Source organism: Ornithorhynchus anatinus, chromosome 13, assembly GCF_004115215.2.
Source record: "Ornithorhynchus anatinus isolate Pmale09 chromosome 13, mOrnAna1.pri.v4, whole genome shotgun sequence".
NCBI classification, from domain to species: domain Eukaryota; kingdom Metazoa; phylum Chordata; class Mammalia; order Monotremata; family Ornithorhynchidae; genus Ornithorhynchus; species Ornithorhynchus anatinus.
Window position 1 is genome coordinate 4894560 of NC_041740.1, and position 26311 is coordinate 4920870.

At 43.1% G+C, this 26311-nt stretch overlaps 1 protein-coding gene across 4 annotated transcripts in view; it reads left to right on the top strand.

The window, feature by feature from the left end:
- DPP6 (dipeptidyl peptidase like 6) overlaps nt 1-26311 on the top strand; it is a 618762-nt gene that overhangs the window by 232048 nt on the left and 360403 nt on the right. The window contains exon 2 of one of the 4 annotated variants that reach the window (XM_029077439.2): nt 25267-25385. The exons of the other annotated variants lie outside the window; for them this stretch is intronic. Within the exon in view, the coding sequence (XP_028933272.1) occupies nt 25335-25385 (51 nt within the window). The 5' untranslated portion in view covers nt 25267-25334. The remainder of the gene's footprint in view (nt 1-25266; nt 25386-26311) is intronic. 4 annotated transcript variants of the gene reach the window in all.

A 26311-nucleotide genomic window follows, 5' to 3' on the forward strand; every position in this document is an offset into this window, starting at 1 on the left:
ATGTCAGCCTGTTTGCCTAAATGATAGGCCTTTTTGAGATTTCCATCCCCCTAGCCCTTGTGGATATCTTTATGCCCTGTAGGCGGGCCCTAGGGTCCAACAGCCTGGTGACAAGGGGGAAGCACAGGGCACCTCTGGGAAGCTATGGTCACTGGGGGCATTGGGGGACGTGCAGAAAAGCACACTCCCCTAGCAAGTATTCCCTATCTCTACAAGCTCTGTGAAAGGGTGTTCTGCACAATGGAGCTGAATTGGGAGTAAAATGACTGACATTACCTAATTGGCCTGGGACAACCTGCTATAATACAGGACTGTCCCGGCTAAATCAATCAGTGGGATTTATTGAGCACTTCCTTTGTGCAGAGCACTGTACCAAGCACTTGGGAGATTAGTGTACTGTTTAGACTGTGAGCCCATCATTGGGCAAGGATTGTCTCTATCTGTTGCCAAATTGTACATTCCAAGTGCTTAGTACAGTGTTGTGCACATAGTAAGTGCTCAGTAAATACTGTTGAATGAATTAGCAGACATGTTCCCTGCCCAAAACAAGCTTACAGTCTATAGACTGCCACTACAGACTAAACAGGTTAAGCAGGGACTTTTGGTCAGCCAAGCTATGTCCAATTTGGAATCTATTCTTTGCCCAGTTACAAAGGATTAGAAGCAAGGAATGAGAATTAGGTACATATACGGCTATTGGATGGATTTGCTTTCCTGGGGAAAGCAAGGTTAAAAAATATTAATGAAAACACTCTCATCTGCCTGGGGTGCTTTAGTGTTGAATCGTCTGTAGTGGGGAGGAAGCGGGGAAGAGTTCTAAGGTCTGTTTCAACTTTGGAATGGAAAGTGATTTATTATTGTTGGATTTATTCAGTGCTTGCTAAGCACTGGGCTACATATCAGATAATCAGACCAGACAAGGTTCCGGTCCCTCAGAGAGTTCACAATCTTTGCTGGGAGAGCAGTTATCTCCATTTTACAGACAGTAAAACTGAGGCTCAAGGAAGCTGAGTGACTTCCCCTTGGTCACACAGCTGGCCAGTGGCAGAGCTGGGATTAGAACCCAAATCTTGCAACTTTCAGTCCAACAGTCTTTCCACTAGACCCCACTGCCTACTAGCTCCTGGGCAAGCAACAGGAAGATACAATTTGAAGTTACAATTCTTACAACAACTAAGTGCAGGATTCACAATTCCCTAGGCCCTGTGGAGCTGTCAAATGGTGTTGATTTATCGATAAGTAATAGTAATGATAACTGTAGTATTTGTTTAGCAGCACTGACTATAGTATTAAGTACTGGGGTAGATACACAATTTTCAGGTCAGACACCATCGCTGTCCCACCGGGGCTCATAGGAGGGAGAACAGGTATTGAATTCCCATTTTACAGATAAGTAAAGAGAGGCACATAGAAGTTAAGGGACTTGCCCAACATCACACAGCAGGGATTAGACCCAGGTTCTCTGACTCCCAGGCCTGTGTCCCTTCCACTAGGCCACACAGCTCCCATCAATTTAATCAGTGGTATTTATTTGTGTCCAGTGAGCACACAGCATTGTTTTAAATAATTAGGAAAGTACAGCAGAAGCAAGAAACACCTTCCCTGTCCTCAAAGATCTTATGATCTAAAAGAAAAGATGGGGGAAAAAAGTATTTACAAGTAGTGGGAGCAGGAGGAAGAATGGGTATAACAGGAAGTAATATGAATATATTATGAAATAGCCCCCATAGAAAGATATAATTTTACCAATATACCTAAGTGCTCAGGATATTCCATTGAAATTATTCTCCACCCAACTTCCTTTCATTTAAATAATCAATGGCATTAGCCTTCCATAAGAACTAATCCCATTCCCAATTTCCATTTTCTGAACCACAGGAAGGGCATTCTAGAAAAGCCAAGAAGATTCCATTATCATAAGGATACAAAGAAGAATTTGTGCAGATCTGTCAAACGTATATATTCTCACACTCATACACTGCTTCTTTTTAAATGCTCTGCCCAGAGCTCTGCTCAATGAAAACAATTGATGGATTGATTGATTGATTCAGATTACAAAAATGAGTCTTCAGCCTCCGGGGTGATCTTTTCAGGATGGTTTGAACATCTGAAAGGGTAATAAAGGTGGTTTCTCAACCAAAGTGCCAAGATTGGGTCACAGCCATCAATTCCCAAACCCTTTGGGGCAGACATTACGACTGTGAGCTAAATGTACAGTCCATTGTGGCTTAGTGGAAAGAGCCTGGGCTTGGGAGTCAGAGGTCTTGGGTTCTAGTTCCTCTTCTACCACTTCCCACTTACCACTTGGGCAAATCATTTAACTTCTCTGGGACTCAGTTCCCTCCTCTGTAAAATGGGGCTGAGGTCTGTGAGCCCTGTTTGGGACACCCTGATTATCTTGTATCTGTCACAGGGCTTAGAACAGTGCTTTGCACAAAGTAAGCACCTAACAAATGCCATAATTATTATTATTTTCATGATGTAGCGAATCCATAACTGGTCCTTCAGGCCCAACTTCTGACTGCCTGTCTCTGTCTTTGTCCCTGGGGAGGGGGAGTGGATGCTGCAGGGCTGGGCCCCAAAGGGATTCAGCGGGTCCCCCCGACATCATTGCAGAATTGATGTTGTAGCAGCTCTATCCTCCGTGTTCTCATTAAAATATGGAAGCTAAAACTGCTTTATTAATTCATGTTTCTCCTTTGAAGCATTCATGCATTAATTTTTGTCATTAAAAATGACTGAATTCAGAGCTTAATACCTGTTGCTTCTCTGAATTTCAATGGCCCACCCTTCAGAGGAGGCTCTGGCAGGCCTATCCAAACAAATAATAATAATAATTATAATGATTATGGTACTTGTTAATCACTGCCTATGTGCCAAGCACTGTTCTAACCTCTTGGGTAGATACACATTAATCAGATTGGACACTGTCCTTGGCCCACATGGAGCTCACATTCTTAATCCCCATTTTACATATGAAGAAACTGAGGCACAGAGAAACTAAGATCATACAGCAGACATGTGGCGGAGCCAGGATTAGAACCCAGGTCTTTCTGACTCCCAGACCTATGCCCTATCCTGGAGGGCATGAAGAGGATGTATCTTGATGCTAGAAGCTGTCTCGGTACTGAACGAAACCAGTGGTGGCTTAAGCAGATCATCCCGCCTACTTCTCAATGTCTTGACCTTTCCCAGCTTCACTTCCAACCCCACCTAAGGACTTTGGCTGCCAGATAGGAAATATTTGCGATTGTCTAGCCAAAAGTCTGGAATATACATGATTATACTTCCTGGTTTGTCCGGAAATTGGCTGATTGACAGCTGCTGCCTGGAGATGCTGGGAGGCTTTGTTCCTCTCATCCCTCTGTGAAGACTTGGGTCGAGGGGGCTTCTCTAAGACCTCTCCCCATACCACCCCGCCCCCACCCACCACCCCCGAGATTAGTAGCAAAATGTGGAGATAGGGCTAGGCGTGGAACATCCCAAACGTTGGCTTCTACTCAGGTAGATGAGCTGACACTGGGGCACATGTTTCCAATCTTAGGATGTTTACAATGTTTTTGGGACTGTAGTCCTTATATTGGCCTTTTCTGCCATACACAAACCCATATCTCTATAAGCAGAAGTAAGAAGGAAAACACGTCTCAGTTTCTCTCTCCTTATCTCTCTCTTTATCCCCATCTATATGTATGTTCCATAAAGATTATATTTGTCTGCACAAGAATATCTTTGTTAATGTGACCTTGGCATGGATTCAGGTCAGAAAAGGGAATTTTCTATAATGAAACCTTTCCAGCCATATGGCTAGCCGGGTGGTGGTTACACCCAATGTTTAGTCTCCCCAGCAATGTCATGATTCTGTGTTAAATTGGGTGCTGTGGGAGTTGGGTCCATTAATTTAGGTCACTGAGAGACATTTTGGTGCCTGGTTCTACTTGTGGCTGGAATAGAGAAAGTGTTTCTCCTTATGTGAGGGATTTGAGTACTGGAAATAATCTGGTCCCCAGCATTGTAGGGAAGAGTAATGTGTGTGTTGGAAAAAAATGATTCTATAGGGGAAGGAGATTCCTGTCCCTTAGCTCACATGGATTGTATGTGGCTGTGGATTTTGGAAATTATCTGAGTGACCCTGGGTAGGAATGGCCAGCAGGAGGGTCATCTTCCGGGTGCCATGTTACTACTGAATTATGGAGCAGATGTTTTTGGGGAAATTTATTAAACCTCTCAGACCTCACATTTCTCAGTCTTTGTTATTAATAACTCTAACCTGCCCAGGGAATCCATACCTTCTACAGGCCCAGGCATATCTTTTTTTAAGAGTCACAGGATTCAGGCTATAGGGTGGAAAGGTAGAAAGCTTGAGTTCTGTTCCTGACTCCCATAGCCCAGGGAGCATCTCCTACAGTTACTATTTGGGGCAAGACTGGGTTTCTGGATCGGGGTTCACAGTGGGTGGGGGTGGCTAGGAACGGGAAGTAAAGCTGAGAAGGGAGAAAAGGGGTGAGAGGATGGTGTGAGAGGAGGTCAGCTTCCACCCCAGAGGAGAAAAGAAGGGGCGGTTTGCAGTTGGAGGAGTTTGGGGTTGGCCAGTGGGCACTTTGATTAGCACAAACGCAGTTGGGATAGGACCCCCTATCTTGTAAAAGGAGCAAAAGTACGTCTGTTAGAACCAGTTGAGCAACAGTAAGGGAACATGCCTATATAACAACCAAAACGGGGCTCATTTGACAGCTCAGCGCAAGTATTGCCTTCTATTGAATGAACATAAATCTTGCCCGGATGGGAATAATGCATTCAGTTTGGAACCACACGCATCAGCAGAGTATATGTGCTGATGGGAGAATACGTGATTGCTGAATCATAGGGAGGCTAATAGAGATAAACTACTTCTCTTCTAATCACTAAACATATTTGTGGAGGATCATCAGTGGGATAGTGAATACAGCCCTCTCTCTCTTGATTTACTCCCTTGGCTGTGGTATTTATATCTTTTTATATCCCCTCTAGACAGTGAACACATTGTGGGCAGGGAATGTTGAGTTGATCCTGGAATGTTTCCACCAATTCTCTTGTACTCACCCAAGCAATTAGTGCCCAGTAAGCGCTCAATAAATACCACTGATCGATTGTTGGTTGGGGGTCGGGTGGAGGTAATTCTGGTCTATACCTTCAGCAGCACAACTGTTGGTCCAGTGGAAAGACCACTGCTCTGGAAATCAAGAGATCTGGGTTGTAGTTCCACTTGTAGCTGGACAATCTGGACAAAGACAACACTTATACTTTGCAATAATAATAATTATGGCAGGTACTGTTTACTATGGGATAAATGTTGGGGTTCAAGTTTATCAAATTGGACATAGGCCCCGCCCCTCAGGGGGCTCACCATAGAATTTTATCTCCATTTTATTGATCATATTAGTGATAATCATAATGGTATTTGTTAAGTGCTTAGTACATGTGCAGCACTGTTCTAAGCGCTGGAGCAGATACAAGTTAATCAGGTTGGACACAGCTCCTGGCCCTCATGGGGCTCACAGTCTAAATAGGAGGAAGAACATTTACTGCTATTGTTCTTGTCTGTCTGTCTCCCCCGATTAGACTGTAAACCCGTCAAAGGGCAAGGACTGTCTCTATCTGTTACCGATTTGTACATTCCAAGCGCTTAGTACAGTGCTCTGCACATAGTAAGCGCTCAATAAATACTATTGAATGAATGAACACATATTGAATCCTCATTTTACAGTTGAGGAAACTGAGACACTGAGAAGTAAAGGGATTTGCTTAAGGGAAGTGGCAGAGCCAGGATTAGAACCAAGGTCTTCTGTATTCTAGGTCCATGCTCTTTCTTCTGGGACACGCTGCTTTGCAATGTGCTGCGCTCTTGCCCACATAATCATTTGTTGCACCATATCCCCATGGGAACACACCTGGCAAAGATGAGAGGGAGGGAGTGATACTGCAGAAATCACTAGCACCAGAATCAATTGCTCTGTGCAGGTTCTCGATCCTGAAATCTTAGGACCAAAGCTCATCCATTGTTCCTGGTGGAGACTCCATCATCATCCTAACGTCCCCTGAGATTTATTATTTTTAAGGGCTCTCGATCTTTTCATAAGGCAGTGGACCTGGGAGATCCAGTGAACCCCAATCGTGGAATGGTTCTCTTGGAACAGTGGAAAGGACCTGGGCAAAATGGCCAGGACTTATTACCTGTTGGCTTACCTGTCCTCAGTGAGGTGTGGAGGGAGATTTATCAGGGAAGGAACACAAAGTGGTAAGAAACTAGATTTTACTGCAAAGTCCCACCCGGCTGTAGATCTGCTTAATGCCTTCGTGGGGAGTTTTAATGTTCGGCACCAATGAAGTACTTGGGGAAATTGAGCATTTAGTCAAATCTTTATGGCGCTTTGAAAAACTTCCAGATGGCTCCCAGAACAGTTATGCCATTATTACCACGATCATGATTAAAACTTCACACTTTTCTTAAGCCTTCTTATGGTATTTCACACTGCCTGGAAAACTACCCCATCCTTTACCGGTGTGTTTATTAGCCTGTGGACATTTTAAGCGTGTTGGGTGGAAAATGATTTTTATTCCTCTGAGAAGGTTTTGCTGAATGTCCAAAAGCAAAGCATGGTTTTAAAATATCAGTCAATACTTGTGGATTCAAGCCCTGGTTTAAAAAAAAAATCAGTAAGGATCTTGTCACTCTGCTTTGAATTCTAAGCACTCTCTGTAACCCATCCATCATTCTTTATTTGTTGACTTCTCTTCTTTTATGACTCTTCTCTTCTAGCTATCCTACCCATACTAAGAAGCCTGCTGTATCGTAAAGTCATTCCTTTTCCTGTTTGCTGCCTTCATTTTCACTTTCTCTTTCCCTCTTTATTTTTTTCTTTGATGTAGCTTTGAATCTTTCTTCACTCTCAGGATTGCATTGTTGTCTCTTAGATAGATAGTTGTGTATAACCCATCTCATAGCATAGTGCTGGGCACAAAGTAAGCCCTTAAACACCACAATTATTTTTGTTATTATCATTTACTCATTCATTTTTTCACTTTGATTTTCACCCTCAGCTCCCTTCAGATATACTACTTGAAGACAAGCTTTTTTTTTTCCTTTTTCCCTTTTCTCTCTGCAGACTCTCATAGTCTCTCCATTCCTCTGCCTTTTTTAATGGTATTTGTTAAGCACTTACTCTGTGCCAGACACTGTACTAAGCGCTGGGGTAGATGCAAGGTAATCAGATTTGACACAGCCCTTGTCCCACTTGGGGCTCACAGTCTTTACACGTTTTATAGATGAGGAAACTGAATCACAGAAGTAAAATGACCTGCCCAAAGTCACACAAGCAGATGGATACAGGATTAGAACCCAGGTCCTCTGACTCCCAGGCCTGTGTTCTATCCACTAGGCCATGCTGCTTCCCATAGTTGTAGTAATGGGGTTTCTCAAGAGCCTACTGTATGCAGATCACTGTCCTGAACCTTGAGAAGTAAGATGGGAATTAGACATGGTCCCTGTTCCTTGGTATTCTTACAGTTTGATGTGCTCCAATTCTCTTGTCCCTCTGGCCCAGAGGTCCAACCATTTTGATACTTGCTTCAGGGACTGTCCTCTCTGTGCAAGTGTGAAAAGGATTCAATCACTCAATCAATTGATCAGTTGTACTTATTGACAAATTACATGTGCAGAGTGCTGTTCTAAGTGCTAGGGAGAGTACAGTATAACCGTATAACAGACACATTCCCTTCCCACAACAAACATACAGCCTAGAATGCCTGTTCTTCCTATTTCTTAGTCTCTGCTCCATGGGGAACAGGCACAGTGTCCAAACTGTTTGTCTTGGGCCTACCAAGCCCTGTGATAAGTAATCACTTCGCGAATACCCAAATTATGATTTATTAGGAGGGTCCAAATGGTCACAGGTACAAGTTCACCCTCCAACTTGAAGTATTCAGCCACAATGAAGCCCACTTTCCATTTTCCTGAGGCTCCTTTGTGGCTATGAATTAACTGATGATTTCTCTGGATCTCCAGGCATTCATTCCATTTCTTGATGTGTTCCCAATTGCTGTTCCAAGGCTTTTTGCCCAAGATGCATGATCCAGTTTGATAAGCCTTGGTTTCCTCAGCCAGAGAGCTCGAGTTTTAAGAAACTATTAGCTGTAGTTCCATTCCCAAGCATTAAAGTGCTTACACAGCTTCCTGCCTGGCGGTGTTTGTACCGTAATTGCAACTCTCGGCTCTCAGGTTGGTCTTTCATTCTGGTTAGGAATCAAGTTATCGAAGTAAATACAGACCAGCTATGGATTATGACTGATGACCCTTTGCAGTTAGCGACAGGGATGACCCTTGAGGGACATTGGACCAGCCTGAAAGCAACCGCACATAGACTTGGAGGAAAATGGGTTTGGTATTTAATACCAAATAGCTCCTGCTATTTGAGGCCTTCAGGTCTTTTTGTAATTTATTTGAATGTTTGCCTTCTCCACTAGATTATAAACTCCTCGTAGGCAGGGATCATGTCCACCAACTCTATTGTGTTTTACTCTCCCAAGCGCCTAGAACAGTGCTCTCCTCCCAGAAAGTGCTCCATAAATGCCATTGATCGATTGACTTTGCCAAATCCTCAGTCTGTCATCCTGTTACCAGCTGACCAATCTAAGCCAGTTTGGTTTTCAGCTGGACTGGCCTAGTCTGGTCCCAATGTGGAATCGGGCATTTTCATATCCATTGCCCAAGATCCACAGCTCAGCCACCCTGCCAACTGCAAAGCCTCAGGAATAAGGGCTCAAGACCCTTCCTCGTGAAATGCTCTAGAATTCATTCATTCAGTCATTGTCATTTTATTGAGCACTTACTGTGTGAGCCACACAGAACCACACAAAGCCCGAAGACTTCTACAAAATAGTGTAAATGGCATCATGAAGTGCTGTGGGCACGGCTGTAATGCATGTGTTGTCATGGGCAAAATTGTCCCACTGCCTCCTACTTCATTCATTCATTCAATAGTATTTATTGAGCGCTTACTATGTGCAGAGCACTGTACTAAGTGCTTGGAATGTACAAATCAGCAACAGATAGAGACAGTTCCTGCCCATTGACGGGCTGACAGTCTAATTGGGACAGAATAGGGCAGCTCCCTCCAGAATCCGTTTCCTCAGGATTTGGGGGGCAGAGGAGGTGGGGAACAATTTTCAGTCTAATTCAGATCAAATTTAGAGAACTCCTGTCGAGGAGAACCCACGTTCCCCTCAGCCCAGTCAGATAGTGGTGGTGGCGGGAGAGGGAAAGATGGCCTAAGAAAACAGTGAAAAATGGCTGCCGAGGAAGGAATCGAACGGGAAGATGTTACCTTCCCTGACTGTAATTAAAACTTTCCCTCGCACAAGGGGCAGGCGGAATCGATATGAAAACGCAGTTTTGTGCCCTAGATGTTGGATCCTAAGCTTCCTAAGTCAGAGTGAGGAGGGGTAGACCCTATAGGCATTATTACAGAAACCCTAGGATGACGGGTCCAAATCAATAAGACAAATGAGCCGTTCTATCAGGACCGATCCCATTAAATCCTGGGGAACAGGTATGCCGAGACCAAAACCAATCCAAACAAGCACTCTCCAACTCTGAAACTGTCGCTCACCCTGAAGGCAGAGCAGGAGTGCTAAGCCTCCACGAGAATGGGCGGCTGGAGGGCAGAAAAATAAAATCCTATTTCTCTCAGAATAGTCAGTCCACCAGCACATCATCACTCATAAGCAAGAGACCTGTGGTTCCCAGAGGTCTTCGTAATGGAAACTGGCCTTCTGACCATCTCACCTTCGTCGGAGGCATTCAGGTGGCTGTCTCCAGAGCCCAAGCATCCTCTGTCATACGTCTTCCCTCGCCAGACATTTATTGAAACCCCTCAGGGTGAACAGCACCGTCCTTAGCGCTGAGTCCTCAAAGACTGCCAGCCATTTTTCGCAAGCTCAGTGACACTTCAAAAATTTAGGGGAGAAATCCAGTCTGAATCCATCAAAACTCTGAATTGCAGGATCCATCGATCTATCTTTGGTATTTATTGCCCACGCACTGTGTGCAGAGCACTGTAGTAAGCGCTTGGGAAAGCACGATAGAGTTGGTAAACCTGATCCCTGTGGATGATACCGCTGGCCTGTCTAGCTTAGACTGTTTCCTCTTATCTATCACTAGGGGGAGCCGCTGAGTTGACTACAGTGATTTCCTTCACTTGTGCGGTGTCTCAGTCAGTCAGTCGTATTTATTGAGCACTTACTGTGTGCAAAGAACTGTGCTGAGCGCTTGGGAGAGTACAGTATAACAGACACAGTCCCTGACCACAACGAGCTTACAGTCTAGAGGATGAGCTTGCAGTCTCCCTCCTCTCTCTGCCCGCTCTCTGGCGAAAATAATCCTTCGCAAATGAGAGTAGAGCAGATCCTTTTTACTTTGGGGCACTGTATTAGGGAAGAGAAAGGAAGATGGGCAGGGAACTTGTCTGCTAAATTCTTTGTTTTGTACGCTGCCAAGCACTCAGTACAGTGCTCTGCACATAGTAAGGGCTCAGTAAATGAGATTGATTGATTGAGGAAAGGAATAGAGTTTATACTTGAATTATCCTTGAGAAGCAGTGTGACCTAGTGGAAAGACCACAGGCCTGGGAGTCTAAGGACCTGGGTTCTAATCCTGTTCCGCCACTTTTCTGCTAAGTGACCCTGACTAAGTCAGTTAGCCTTTTACATATATATATATATGTATAATATATACATATGTATTTCATATATATATATATATCTATAGTATTTGTTAAGCAATTACTGTGTGCCAGGCACTATACTGAGTGCTGGGACAGATGCAAGATAATCAGATTGCACACAGTTCCTGCCTCAAACCAAGGCTCACAGTCTTACTTCCCATTTTACAGATGTGGTAATTGAGGCACAGAGAAGTTAAGTGATTTGCCTAAGGTCACACAGCAGAAAACCTCATCTGTAAAATGAGGATTAAGACAGTGAGCCCTATGTGGGACAGGGACTGAGTCCATCTCAATTAGCTCGTATCTACCCAAGTGCTTAGTGTAGTGTTTTTCTCATAGTACGTGCTTAACAATGCCATTAAAAAAAATTACCACAAACTATCAATGCAAATTAGCATCACTGTTACAAAAGCAACTCAAGTGAATGTCCTGATGGTAGTAGGAGCTACCTTCCCCCTTAACCATAAGGGCCCGAACAATGCTCAGGCAGAGTCAGGAAGCTACTGCACTGCCATATATTCATGGACAAAGTGCCCAAGAGATTCTCTCTCAAAGATGCAGTCTCACACTCTTAGATGCAGTCTTTCCATCAGGAGTGTCATTTTCCGAATGAAGGACAACCCTGTATCTACAGCGTCTAGACCCCTAGATCTGATCATGGCAGGCAGTGAAAGAGGCCAGGAAATATGCCTCACTATACAGATAAAATTCAGGGCACTGTTTAGCATTTTAGCCCTATTATGTCCTCAGCCCTACAGAGTAGAGTCTTTCAGTCTTTCGCAAGGGTTTACCCAAGGGTCGTATTCAGGGGAATGAGATATGCAGGGGCTGAATTGAATGCAATTGTTTATCTAAGCAATGCCATCTATCTTGCAGCGCTTTTCAAGGTAAAATGTTATTGCTTCCCTCCCTGGAGACCATCTTGTCTTGACTTCTCTTTCCTGCTCCTCTTCATCTTTCTGGGGCATTGACCAGAACCCTAATCTCATTGCAGAGAGGACAGACACTCCCTAGAGCTGGAGAAGAGGGCAGTTGGGATTGTATATTAGCTGAGTCCTAAATCCCACTCAGAGAATGTGACTTTGGGGTGATTCAGGACAAAGCCAGCACATCGCACAGAGCCTAGGAACATACGAGTAGCCATTGCTGATGGCAGATCATGGGCACTGAAAGAGAGAAGCAGCATGGCCTAGTGGATAGAGTAACGGCCTAGGAGTCGGAAGGATCTGGGTTCTAATCCCGGCTCTGCCACTTGTCTCTGTGACCTTGGGCAAGTCACTTCATTTCTCTGGATCTCAGTTACCTCATCTATAAATTGGGTATTAAGACAATGAGCCCCATGTGGGAAAGGATCTGTGTTCATCCTGATTTGCTTGTATCTACTCCAGCGCTTTCAAGTGTCTGGGACATCGTAAGCACTTAATGAATACCAGAATTATTATCATTATTACTACTGGGGGAATTAGCCATGTTTATTGAACACTCACTGGGTGCACAGCACTCTACTAAGTGCTGGGGAGAGTACGATAGAGCAGGTAGATACAGTCCCTGCCCTGGTGGAGGGTTGGGTGACCTGTAGGATGCAGTCAATTGGTCGATAGTATTAATTGAGTGTTTACTGTATGTAGAGCACTGTATTGAGCACTTGGGAGAGTACAGTGCAACAGAATTGGTAGACACGATCCATGCCCACAAGGAGCATACGGCCTACAGGGAGGGGAAGACATTAAAATAGACTACAGATTGGGGAAATAGTAAATAATAATAATAATAATGTTGGTATTTGTTAAGCGCTTACTATGTGCCGAGCACTGTTCTAAGCGCTGGGGTAGACACAGGGGAATCAGGATGTCCCACGTGGGGCTCACAGTCTTAATCCCCATTTTACAGATGAGGTAACTGAGGCACAGAGAAGTTAAGTGACTTGCCCACGGTCACACAGCTGACAGGTGGCAGAGCTGGGATTCGAACTCATGACCTCTGCCTCCAAAGCCCATGCTCTTTCCACTGAGCCACGCTAGTACATTTCTCTGCTCTGTGTTCACCAACTCCCAAGCAATTAGTACAGTGCTCCACACACAGTAAGTGCTCAGTACATACCACTGACTGATTGCTTGTGCAGGTAAAAGAGGGGGAAGAGTGCATCCAGTTTTCCTGAAGATATGATGTGTTTCTGTTTCCTGGCAGAGGGAGACAGCCTTTTGTCATCAGGACTGAATTTGGTTCTCAAAGCAATTGGTGATGGAGAACTGTCTCATGCATCTCTTGTCCTTCTGTAAATTTTCAGGGCAGTGTTTCACCCTCTGGAGGCCTCCAGTAAATCCCATTACTCCTCCCCCTCCTCATCCCTCTACTGTTCCCACCAATTTAGAACCCTCATTTTGTTAATAAAAACCCATGGTCTTTGTCCACAGCAAATCCCTATGGAAAGCCTGCCTCATTTTCTTAGCATATCTCTCTGCTCTTTCCTTAATAAGTTGGGGGTGGGGGGTTAAGAACTTTCTAGATGGCTTAAGGTTTTTTCAAGACTTTACAAACTTGCATGTAAATTGGCCACCACTTGAAGCCTGTAAGCATTTCCCAACAGCAACCACTCCTGCAAAGGATGTCCAGAGATGAGCTGAGCTGGTCAGACCTCTGGCAAAGTGGATAGAACAGGAGGGAGAGAAAGTGAGAAAAACCTCCCCACTACTCTTACATAAATTTACAGTGCAGAGGTAAAGAACCAGTGACAAAGCTGATGAAAGCACCCAAATTTACTGCATTTCCCAACCTGACTTTGACCGTAGAATTGCTAAGTGATTTAGTATTTGTTTCTGAACAGATTAATTTTTAATACATTTTTATGTGTGTGAATACAGCTTTTTATTACCTCTCCCACTCACTCCTGGGTTTGAGAACCCCCGCCCGTGATTCATGAATACCGATTTTGTGAGTCTGTCAGTCAACATCTAATTGAGGGTTCACAAATAATAATAATGAGAATATTTGATAAGCGCTTACTGTGTGCCAAGCACTTTTCTAAGTGCTGGGGGAGATACAAGGTAATCAGGTTGTCTCATGTGGGGCTCACAGTCTTAATCCCCATTTTACAGATGAGATAAATGAGGCACAGAGAAGGTAAGTGATTTGCCCTAAGTCACACAGCTGACATGTGCTGGATCATGTAGTAGTTGCTGTGGGGAATTTCGAGGAAGGAAAAGATAATGTTCCTTCTCCCATTATCATTATTAGTGATTATAATAATAAGTGCAGTATTGGGCACTCACAGTGTGCCAAGCAATCAATCATATTTATTAAGCGCTTACTGTGTGCGGGACACTGTACTAAGCCCTTGGGAGAGTACAACACAGCAATATAACAGAAATAGTCCTTGTCTACAATGAGCTTATAGCAGAACACGAGGTAGAGACAATATAATCATGTTGGACACAGTCCCTGTACCACATATGACTCATAGTCTAATTAGCAGGGTGAGTGGGTATTTAATCCCCATTTTACAGAGGTCTGGAGAAGGTAAGCTTAAGGTTACAGAGAAGGCAACTGGCAGAGCCGGAGTAAGAACCCAGGTCCTCTGACTCCTAGGCCCATATTGCTTCCACCAGGATACATTGCTTCTCTTTTGATGGGATTTTGATTATTTTTGATCTCCAAAATCAACAAATGTCCTTTTGGTGAGTTAATGTTTTTAGCTGTAAAACCTGAAAAGCTGAATTATTATTTTGACTGTTCCTGGTTCACACATCGGTGGCAAATATCGGGTCTCCATCTTTTGTTATGATTTATGTGTGTGCCTCAGGGAATACACAGCCTTTAGTCCATGCATATCCACAATGAAAATGGATCAAACAATGGATATCACCTTTGTAACATTGAAAATGGTTCAAACAATGGTTCTCCCTGCAGGGTGCTGTTTCTCTGACTATATATTGACTTCTTTGTCTCAGCAAACCCAAATAGGGAGGAATTGGGTTGTCCTCATAGTTGAGGAGTGTTTTATGGATGGGGCTTTGGCTGGAGAGTGCTTGGAGCATATTGTAGCCTCCTCAGGAATTGACAATTTAAGTATTTTTCTTTTTTGTTTGTCATCTGAAAGGAACTGATTTGCCATCAGGCAGTTTATGGTTCTATAAGCATTGTTAGAAGTGAATAGATTTCCTAGAAGGTTTTGGAACGGTTGGAATTAGAAAAGTGCTCTCCTTCCTGTGGAGGAGAATTTGTTTATTATTTGTCCTAATTTAAGCCTTGGCCATGTGCCGTGGTCACCCGCCCACTAGTTGGAATAGAATCGGTGAGGTGAAAAAGATTTCAAATTGTGGCAGAATGCGGCTGGAGACCGGGACAGGTATAAATGGAAACAGTAAACGTGTTGGCCGGGATTTTGACTCAAATCCTTTGTTATAATGGAGAGGAGAAAGAACCACGAAATCTGAATTCAGAATGAGCAAAGCACCCCCCTTTCCTTCCCCATGGTCTCAAATTGGGGGTGGGCACAGTAGAGTGGGAAGGCATGAAAAAGGGTAAAAACAGTTCAATATAGGGAGGGCGAGCTACCATTTGAGGAGAGGGATACAAGCAAACCCTTTCAAGGGGAGGGGAATGGAGCTATTTTTAGTGAAAAGATGTTTGACCTCAAGCACTGAACCTCTGGGAAAATAGGACACAATCACAGAGATAGCTACAGGCTGTATCTAAAGTCATTCTAGTGCTTCCACAGAGTTCACAGGCCATTATGCCTCTTTGACAATCATCAAAGCTATGGTATTGTTGCTGGGTCACTCTCAGATATTCTGCAGAATGCTGGAATTCCCGGTTTAGAATCAGACAGTGGGAACAAGTAGGAAAGGCTATTGGGACATTTTCCTTAATTTGTGTATCTTCCTCTTCTCTCAATTGGCCTGGGAAAATGTGGGGAGAGGGAGCAGTTTTAGTTTAAAGCGCTCCAGTACTTCTATAGTACAATCTCCAGAATGCATTGGGAGTAAACTGAACAGACAGTGTGCATGCTCCACCCCTGCTGCCTAATTTCAAACTTCAAAGTGCTCATCCGGTGGTCAGTGCGGGAGGTTCACCGACAGGTTTAGTGGGGTGTAATTTCTAATTCCGGGACATTTGTAGATTTTTTTTCTAAAATTGACATGGGGCACTCACAAGAATCAGTGACTTGCTCCAGCAAAATCAGGGTAAAATGTCAGCCTACTAAGTCTATTGCCTTCACTCTAAATTTTTCCCAGGATTAGTTTCTTCATTTGGCAGTAATCCTGCAGCAGAGTCAGTCTTTCTCCATTCTTGTCAATCATTGATATTTATTGAGCTCTTACTGTGTGCAGAGCACTGTACTAAGCAACTGGGAGAGGACAATACAGTACAGTAATGCACACTACCTGCTCACAAGGAGTTTACAGGCTAGAGAGGGAAACACCATTATATAGCTATGTATATTAGTGCAGAAGGGATGAGGGAGGGTGAATATTAAGTGATTAAAGTCCAATAAATACCTTTGATTGATTGACTCTTGCCCATCATGATTTTGCCAACAAGCCAAAGAAACCAAACTTCAGCAGATGGCAAGGAAAGCCATTTATATGTGTAAGGTACCTGTTCCTAGTTGGCTTTTTTCCCTCAAGAATGACTCTTTGAAATCATAATATGATTTCACTGTTAGATCCATAGTTGTCAAATATCGCTCAACATCCAATATGCTATGTGTATTAGTACATAGAAGAAAGTGAGGCAACAAGGGAATCTTAGAATTTCTTTCATTTTCTTTCTCTCATCTCCTCTCGGGTTTTTACTAAGTGAAATTTTGATGTTGACTGATTCGAACATTGAATCTAGCATTTAGCTCTTGATTTTGACAAGAATGTGCATTCTGTGAGCCAGCACAGGGGGTCAAGGTATGGGTAGGTACATTCAGTTAAAAGTATCATGCCACCTTCTTGTCTACAGCTCGAAACTACATAGATGCTGTCCACTGGCAATCGTTAGCCTAATAAATGGCTGTGGTTCTTACCAAGTGCAGATGCTGAACACATATGAATCTTGCATTTGCCTATGGAGATGCTACTTAATTCATGATAAATGCAGTGAAAGCTCATTAAGCCCAAATGGGTTTATTCAAAAATAATGTGTAATTTGAAGCAACTGCGATTTCCCCAGCTGACTGGCTGTCTTCATCTTCGTTTTGCAGAAGTATTGCATTCGTATTTCTAGCCTCATTCATGTTTCCAGCATTGGAGGAGTTTTGTCATCCAGTCACCACACACTCCTTCAGCTAGAACTTTTTAGAGATAAAAAGGACCTCATCCCTGATGGGGAGGGAAGTCTGTGACAATTCTATTTCTCACAAGAAGAGCTGCTAAAAGTGGCAACTGAGTGAATCGGCTCTTCCAGCAAGAAGCTTATTTCCCCCTAGCATTTCCGAATGAAATGCACATGTTAAAAATAGGAGGCTGTCTCCCTTTTAAGATATGAAAATGGATATCCTCCATCTGTGTGGCGCTATATATTTATGTTTCAAAGATAATGCTGGGTGTGCCTAAAAGAGAAGTTGCTTAAATTGAACTTCAGTGATGAGGCAGATGGTAGAAAAGGAAATTAAAAAAGAAAATTAAAGTGATATATTTAAGTAGAAATAAAGCTGGGGGCAAGACAGAGGTAATGGGATAAAGAAAATGTAAGTGAAGCAAAAACAAAATTAGCAATTAACTAATAAAAGGAAAAAAAGGATTGTAAGGATAGGTAAAGAAGGATCATCCATGTTGTGATTGATGGGAATTGTTTTAAAAGACTCTAATAGCTGTCACAAAGGACATTTGGAACACTCATCGTATCTTTTCTCTGTACCCAACTTTCACTGAATTTAAGATGTTTATTTAGCACCTCCAACTTAGACACTGTACCTTGGTCTCATCTATCTGGCTACCCATCCATTGCCCACGTACTCCCTCCAGCCTTGAACTCCCTCTTCTTTCATATATAACAGACTACCACTCTCTCCTCCTTCAAAACCATATTAAAATGACATCTCCCGAAGGTCTTCCCCTACTAAGTCCTCATTTCCCCTACTCCCTCTCCCTCTATGGCGCTTATGCACTTGAATCAGTACCTTTTAAGCACTTGATATATACCCCATCCTCAACCCCACAGCACCTATGTATATATCCATAATTTGTGTCAATATGTGCCTCCCTTTTAGAATGTAAGCTCCTTGTGGGCCGGGAGGGTTTCTACCAATTGCATTGTATTATTCTTTCCCAAGCACTTAGTATAGTGCTCTGCACAGACTAGAGATAGAAGACATGGTTCTCTGACCGCAAGGATCTTACAATCTAACAGCAAAGACATGAGGACCCATATTTACAGTGACTGGGGGGAGGAGAAAGGGTACATAAATATGATGATGAGGATGACGGTGTCTTCCACGAAAAACAAAGATTGAACCTTGGTTCTAAAACATCAGGACCTGTGGGGAAGAATTGATTCTAGTACAAGTGACTTGCACAGTGTTTGTTTCTTGTTTATGGTATTTGTTAAGAACTTACCATGTGCCAGTCACCATACTAAGTGCTGGGAGAAATACAAACTATTCAGGCTAGACACAGTCCATGTCCCTTATGGGGCTCACAGTTTTAACCCCCATTTTATAGATGAGGTAACTGGATTCCTTCCAGCTGTTAGTAGACAAGGCAGGGATACAAGAGCTAAGTCTGGCCATTCCCAAATTCATAGATGCTAATGTAGCTATTGGAATGAAATGAGAAGCAGCGTGGCCAAGTGGAGTCAGAGCACCATGGGTTCTAATCCTGCCTCCACCACTTGTCTACTATATGACCTTCTCTGTGCCTCAGTTATCTGTACAATGGGGATTAAGATTGAGAAGACTGCGAGCCCTATGTGGTACAGAGACTGTGTCCAACCCAATTATCTTGGGTCTAGCCCAGCGCTAAGTACAGTGCCTGGCACATAGTAAGTGCTTAACAAATGCCAAAAATCAATAAATAAAATAAGTGAATAGTTAAGTGATTTGCCCAAGGCCACACAGCAAACACGTGATGGAGCCAAGATAAGAACCCAGGTCCTCCAATTCCCTGGCCCATGCTCTATCCACTAGGCCATTTTTAGAGGAGAGAGCTGGTGGAGAGCCTTGAAATGCCCGTTAGGCCTGTCAGTCCATTGTGGAGTGGTTAAGCTTTGAAATAATTGGTATCTATGGATAATTGATATCTATGGTGGTGTCTGTTGCCTCTAAAAAGGTAACATTGATTTATTTCTGCACTTGAATCAAAGTTTTGGTTTTATTGTACACGTCAAGATTTTCTCTCACAACTATTCCCTCTCCAAGCCAACTGTTCAAAATTCCTCTCTTATACTCTGGAGCTCAGACTCCCATATTCTTCTCCAAGTCAGCTAACGATCCATTCCCCAGTGTTCTCCCTTCCCTCTGGACTTTAAGCTCCTTGTGGGTAGGGAATGTGTCTATCAGCTCTGTTATATTTTACTCTTCCAAGCAGTGTTCTACGCATAGTAAGTGCACAATAAAAGACTGACTGATTGATTCAAAGAGACAAGAACTAGAGTTTTACAAGAAACAAAAGTAGCAAATATGAGCTCCTTGGTGATATGTAATTTTCTTTCAAATTGCCTGCCTTTGTGTTTATGCATGCTTTAAAAAAGAAAAGGTCATTGCTAAAATGAAAATAAAACCTCTGTATTATCAGCATCCTGTAATTACACTGCATGGTTCAGGAAGTATAGCGAAAGTCACTCTTTTAACAGACTCCAAAATGTCTGAGGCCCAGAGAATTCTGAAAGCATCCTGCACAATTTTCCAATTGGTTTCCTTCTAACCATAATGCCTCTTGGCTCTCCGTCTTTAAGTCTCAAACCACAGAGACACAAGCCACAAGGAGGCAGAATAATTTTAACAGGTGACCTTGACCCAGACACCCACGGCTATTTATAAGCAACTGATCGATGCCCGTGAAAGGGATGAGCTGAACGGATGTCATTCTAGCAGTTTAAGATCAAGTTCTTGACAGGCGCATCCGGGGTCTGGGAAGGAAATGAGAATGGAGGAAGTTTGCCATTCAAAAAGCATTTCAAACCAAGCATTTGGGGAGTAAGCCTCTCGTCACCCACTTCTCTCCACCACAAGCAGAGAGATAGAAGTGGAGGGCGGGAGAGAGAAAACTGCATGGCAGGTGAGGTTCACACATCATCAACTTCCAAAGCACTGGTATCAAATCAGTTATTACTCTTTGGCACCTATGGCAGGAGCCAAAAAAATAGATCCCCCAAAAAAATTGTCCAGAAAGCTTCCTAGAAAAATACAATTAATTCCTCTTTGCTACGTAGTTATACCTCAGTCTCTCATCATCTTTAAATTTCCTCAAGGACAAGGTTTCAGACTAATCTGATACTCCATGTGTTGTTCAGGGCAAGACTGTGGGGAGAAGGGACAGAGAGACCCGCTCTCATCTACAATCAGCCCCAGATTAAGCCTGTTGCTCTTAGAGATACCCTGAACAAGTCCTTAAAGAGAAGGAAAGCTGTTTCTAGAGCTACCTTGGAGTTTCTAATTGGTTCAATAGGATCTGGACAGAATTAGGAAAAGAGTATGGCCTAATGGAAAAGGCACAGACCTGGGAATCAGAGCACCTGAGTTCTAAACCCAGTTCCACCTCTTGCCTCCCGCATGACCTTGGCCAAATCACTTGACTTGTCTATGCTTCAGTTTACTCATCTGTAAAATGAGGATTAAAATACCTGTTCTTCCTTCTCAGATTGTGAGCCCGTGTGAGGGACAGAGACTGTCTCATGTGATTGTACTGTAGCTAACCCCAGTGCTTGGTACAGTGCATGGCACATAGTAAGTGCTTAAGAAATACCAGAATGATTATTAACTGGGATGCCATGGAACTCCCCACTTAGTATGCATCAAGCACTGTACTAACTGCTCAGAAATCCATTGGTCCCCCTCGTTGGCTTTTAAATCAGTTCTCTGAGATTCTAAGATCCAGGCACTGTTCTAAATGGTGGGGTAGATACAAGCTCATTGGGTTGAACACAATCCCTACCCTACATAGGGCTCACGGTCTTAAACCCCATTATAGAGGTGAAGGAACTGAGACAATGGGAAGTTAAGTGACTTGCCCAAAGTCACACAGCAAAGTGGCGCAGTGGGGATTAGAATCCAGGTCCTTTTGACTCCCAAGACTGTGCTTTTATCCATTAGGCCACACTGCTTCCCTATGTCTGATGTTCAATTAATACCTACTTATATTTTATTCTACCCTTGCAAATAGTGTCAGAAACTCCCCCAGCCCCCAGACATTTTATGAGCCCCAATTCTAAGAGGAACCAGTTCTGCTCCCAGTCCAGACACCTTTTGAGTCACACCCCAACTCCACAGTATGTTCTCACAGGTGACACCATAATAATCCATTTCATGTGACTAATTAACATTATAGAACCAGCACACAAAACCCCATTCAAAATTATAACGAATTCAAATTGGTAGTATTTTTCAAGTCACAAAAAGGAATGTTCCCCCAAATTCTTAAACCATAGTACTAATACTGATATTTATTTCATTTTACTATGAGGGTTCCCAATTATTGGAAAGGGTATTTTAAGGGCAGAATAGAATCCTATAAATTAAAATCCCTTGTCTTTGAATGAGTCCGTCAGCAATATAGCTTCCTGAGGGTACCAGTGTTGCTTAACTTTCTGCTTCTCTTAGGGCTATTCAGCTTTCAGTATTAACTTATTTTGTTTCAGAATGACATGATCGATAGCCTACATCCAGGCTCAATGCAACCCGATTCCCAGATTCAGCAGTGCATCCATTCAAAACTGTTTGTGAGAGATCCCCGATTCCTGTAAACCCTTGCTCTCATAAGATTATGATGATTTCTCGTTTGCATCTCCATTAATAAACAAACAAAATGACTAATTGTAGCATGATGGAACTTTTCTGGTGGGAAGTAGTCCCTTAAAGGATGTGACTAAACAGGCCCTCAGCTGATTTCATCATTAAAATACAGAGGGCATTCCTTTGGGCACTTGAGTCCCAAGCACTTAGGACAGTGTTCTTCACACAGTAAGCACTCAGTAAATATGATTGATTGTGAATCAGGCAATATATTTTCAGGCCTTGTGACAAAGTGTAAGCATAACATTAAAGAAACTCTTAGGAGGATTGACTGAATGGCACCTGGCAGCTATCGGTGGAGTACTCAGATCTCAAATAAGGATGGATCAGCGTCAGTTTGGTTTGGGTAATGAAGGGAAAATGTTGGTGGCTTCCTGGAACAGCCATCCTCCAGGGCTTCAGCATCTGACCACAAGGTATCTGAAGCGGATTCAGCCTGGAGTAAACTGTATCCAAAAATAACACTCCCCCGTCCTCTTCCCCCTCCCTCCCACCCCAGGCCCAACCACCCCAACTTCTCAGCGGAAGAAATGGGGAGTGGTGGAGCAGGCTGTGCCACTGGTTTTACGCAAGGGATATGAACCTCAGCTAGAACTAGGAACATGTTCCAACATGACTTACCATGCCATCCAAATTTGTCACATTCTAACAGTCCACCCAAATCTGCTCATGGGAGCTCCAGATTATTTTTCCTGGTAGCCTCCAAACCTCTGACATCTCAAAATTATTATTATTGTTAGTAGTAGTAGTATAATATTTGTCAAGGCCTTACTATTTGTCATTTTTCTAAACACTGGGGTAGATATGTTAATTGGGTTGGACACAGTCCCTGTCCCACATGGGGCTCACAGTCTATGTAAGAGGGAGAACAGGCATTTATTCCCCATTTTATAGGTGAAGAAACTGAGGCACAAAGAAATTAAGTGACTTGTCCAAGTTCTCTCAGCAGGTTAGTGGCAAAGCCGTAATTAGAACCCAGGACCTCTGACTCCCAAGGCCATGCTCTTTCCATTAGGCCATACTACTCTCTTCTGTACTTTAGCCTCTCCAGGGTTGAGTAGATGAGTCCCTCGAGGCTTGGAAATACTTCCTTAAAAGGCTTAGAGAGAGTATCACAGGGATTTGGGAAGAGGGAAATGTAGTCAAGGACTCACCTTTATTTCTAGATGTTTTCCCATCAGGACTTTCAAGACAATTTGCCACCACAGCACCTGCTCTCCTTTCCTCACTGTGCCCCTGGGAGATTGTAGTGACTGCTTGAAAATAATTGCATTGGGGAAGAAACAAATAAAAATAGCCAAAGATGGGCTAAATTGACCATATTCCTGCTTTCCCTTTCATTTGGATTTAAAACCTATCATGCATCTTTTTGCATCTCTGTTCTATTGTTAAAGTGGAAAATACTAGAAGACAGGGACTATTCTTAGCTTTGGGTCAAAGTAGCACCAACTTTGTTTCTGTATCATTCTCTTCCTTCTTGTTTTTTCACCCCTAATGATTGTACTTGTTTACTTTTTATGGTATTTGTTAAGGATTTACTATATGTCAAGCACTGTTCTCTGGGGTAGGTATAAGGCAATTAGATCGGACACAGTCCTTGTCCTGCCTGGAGTTCACAGTCTAAGTAGGAAGGAGAGTAGGTATATAATGCCCATTTTACAGATGAGTAAACTGAGGCACAGAGAAGGTCACACAGAAGGACAATCGGCAGAGCTGGGATTAGAAACCAGGTTTTCTGACTCTCAGGGTTGTGCACTTTCCACTAGGACATGCCGCTCCTTAGGTACTTATTATGCCCAAGCACTGTGATAAGTGCTGGGGAAGATACAGATGTGGCATAGATACAGGTGTGAGGTAGATTGGGCACAGTTCCTGCCCCACATAGGGCTTACAGTCTAAGAGCAGTCTTCCTCTGCCCCTCTTTCAATTTCAGCCATTGTTCTAGGCTCACCTAGGAAGAAGTCTAGCTGGCGGGATGAAGGTCAGCTCATTCTCTACTGCCCGTGCCCTGGTCAATCAAATTCCTTTAAGCACTTTTTGGGTTGAGGCTGTGTGGTTTAGCAGAAAGAAGATGGGCCTGGGAGTCAGCCTACCTCCTAGTCCCACGTTTGCCACTGGCCTGCTGTGTGACCTTAGTCAGGTCACCTAACTTCTCTGTGCCTTGGTATCCTCAACTGTAAAATGAGGATATTATCATTCTCCCTTCCTCACAGTGATGTTGTAATTATCTCATCATCAATTAAATAAGTGAAGGGACTTTGTAAAGCTAAAAGCACTTTACAAATACAAATAGCTATTTTTGCTAATATTATTTCAGTGATTATAGGCTCATCGTCACTGTTCATCTTCGGCTCTACAGGAAGTTGAGTAAGCCAGGGATGGCAGAACCAGGGAAGAGAAGTGCCCCCAAGACCTGAGCACTTGGATGGGGAGAATTATTATTATTGTTAGCAGTAGTGGTGAAAATAATAATAACTGTGGAATATGTTAAGCCTTTGCTATGTACCAAGCACTGTATTAACCACTGGGGTAGATGCAAGATCATCAGGCCAGGCTCAGTTCCTGCCCATGTGGGACTCACAGCTCAAGAGAGACCAGGCATTTAATCTCCATCTCCATCTTCTGTAGAGTGGCTCAGGAAAAAGCACAGATAGAAAAGTTGATGCCACATAAAGTTATATATTAGAGATGTCACTTGGCAACTCTATCTAGAAGCTTGAAACTTGACAATCACTTGTGGGTTGCACTCTCTCTATGGGTCAAGAAAAGGACAGACCTACTGTTTAGGACCATTAGGTGTCTCTGTGCCTGAGGGACAGGGCTTGAATTACCAACAGATGGGTGTTCTGAGGGAGCCTCAGTTTCCTCTGACAACCTCCCCAAAGCGGATGTGACCAGACCGGTACTTCCAAGCCCCAAAATGATCCCAGCTAGAATGGTGGGAATGCAAATGATTAGGAGCCCTGGCTGAGAGCAATAGTGTGTTTTTTTCCAGGATTCCAAGTGAGTAAAATGAAGCTGTGGGATGGATCAGTCAATCAATAGTATTTATTGAACACACACAGGGGGGTGAGCATTATTCTTTAGCACGGAGGAGAATACAGTCAAGTTACTATTCTCAAGCATAGATTTACCCCCAAAGCCTCGTTTCTCACCCGTGTGTCCGAGAAAAACCACAACCAGTGCTCTTTCTCATCCATCTCCCATTTTCCAAACTTCTAGCAATAAGTGCCAGAAAGGCAGACAAAGGAAACCGCGTGAGCTTTTCCACGTAATTCAGAGCAGCTTTGGTTTGAACTAGAGAATGCAATCAGTCCCTAAGGAAGAAACTGAATATGACAGGAGCTCAGAAGGCCACCATTATCTGGCTGCAAGATTCATTTTGGTCAGCTGTCTGACACAGTATTTCCCCTGACCTATATCAGGGTTGGACAGAGCAGGTCCGCTCCCTTTCAGATCTCTGGAGTTGAATGTTACGTTCAGCTATTGGTTACTTTGTGCTGAGCTGTGAACTGTGTGGTTATTGGAAGCAGCATTAAAAGCTAGGGAGTGCCTCCGTTTTCACTGTTTTAGGCATCAGACTGATTGTACACCATCCTGGCTGCTGGCTAAGACCCTCATCTGACCTGCAGGAATCAGAGATGAATGCTTCAAAACTGCCCAGAGTGAACAGGCTGAAACAGTTCTGGAAGGTGAGTAAAAAGGAGACCCCATTAAGTGCACCGTAAAAGTTTTAATTTTTAAAAAATTTCAAATTAGATGACCTGCTTTAGGATATAGACTATCAGCTATGTGCATTATCTTCTAAAACTCAACCAGAAGGATTTGATTAAGCGTATTTGATGTTTTGCCAAAGGTTTAAAATTTAATTTTAACTAATCTTCAGCAGATGCAATCAGCATCCGACTCTGCTTTGGGTATTTTGAGGAAACATTTTTTTTCTGGAAAAAGCAGCTTTAATATTTGAACTCCATTCTGAGAGTTAATTAAATTTATTGCAACTGAGGTAGCAAAGAGCAGGTTTTGATCTTACATTGTAGTGATTTATTTTAGAGGTGAGTTGGTGGATAATAAATACAAAAATGAGAAAGTGAAGAAGTAGTTAATGGGCATTCCTACCGAATGGATATGATAGTATCTTGGTCAGAGGAGGGGAAAAAGTTAAAAGATTCTCAAGTGTGATATCGCACCTTTTATGCATAAAAGAGTATCTATGTACCACTAATTGTGATCCATTGAGGTTTAGGTTGTATACTGCAAGATATTATTGCGAGCCATTGTAATGAGCAGATAAAATCTACCCTAGCAATCCTAGCATACTAATCTTGAAATTTTCCTTTAGTGCCTCCCTTGTTAAGCCTTGGGAAATGGTTGGTTAGTCTTGGTTGAAAGAATCTCTGATGTAATGCAACAAGTGAGGTGTCTTCCTTGTCTCTTGAATACTGGTAGCTCCCAACAATTCTGTTAACAGAGACTGGGGGAAAAGTACTTTTAAAGTGAATTTTAAGGTCCCAGAGTCATAAAATATTGCTAACATTTAACATTTGTGTCCAAAATTGGGCACCCTGATTTTAATTGGTCCATATTTATTATGTACAATGCATTCAAACCCAGGAAT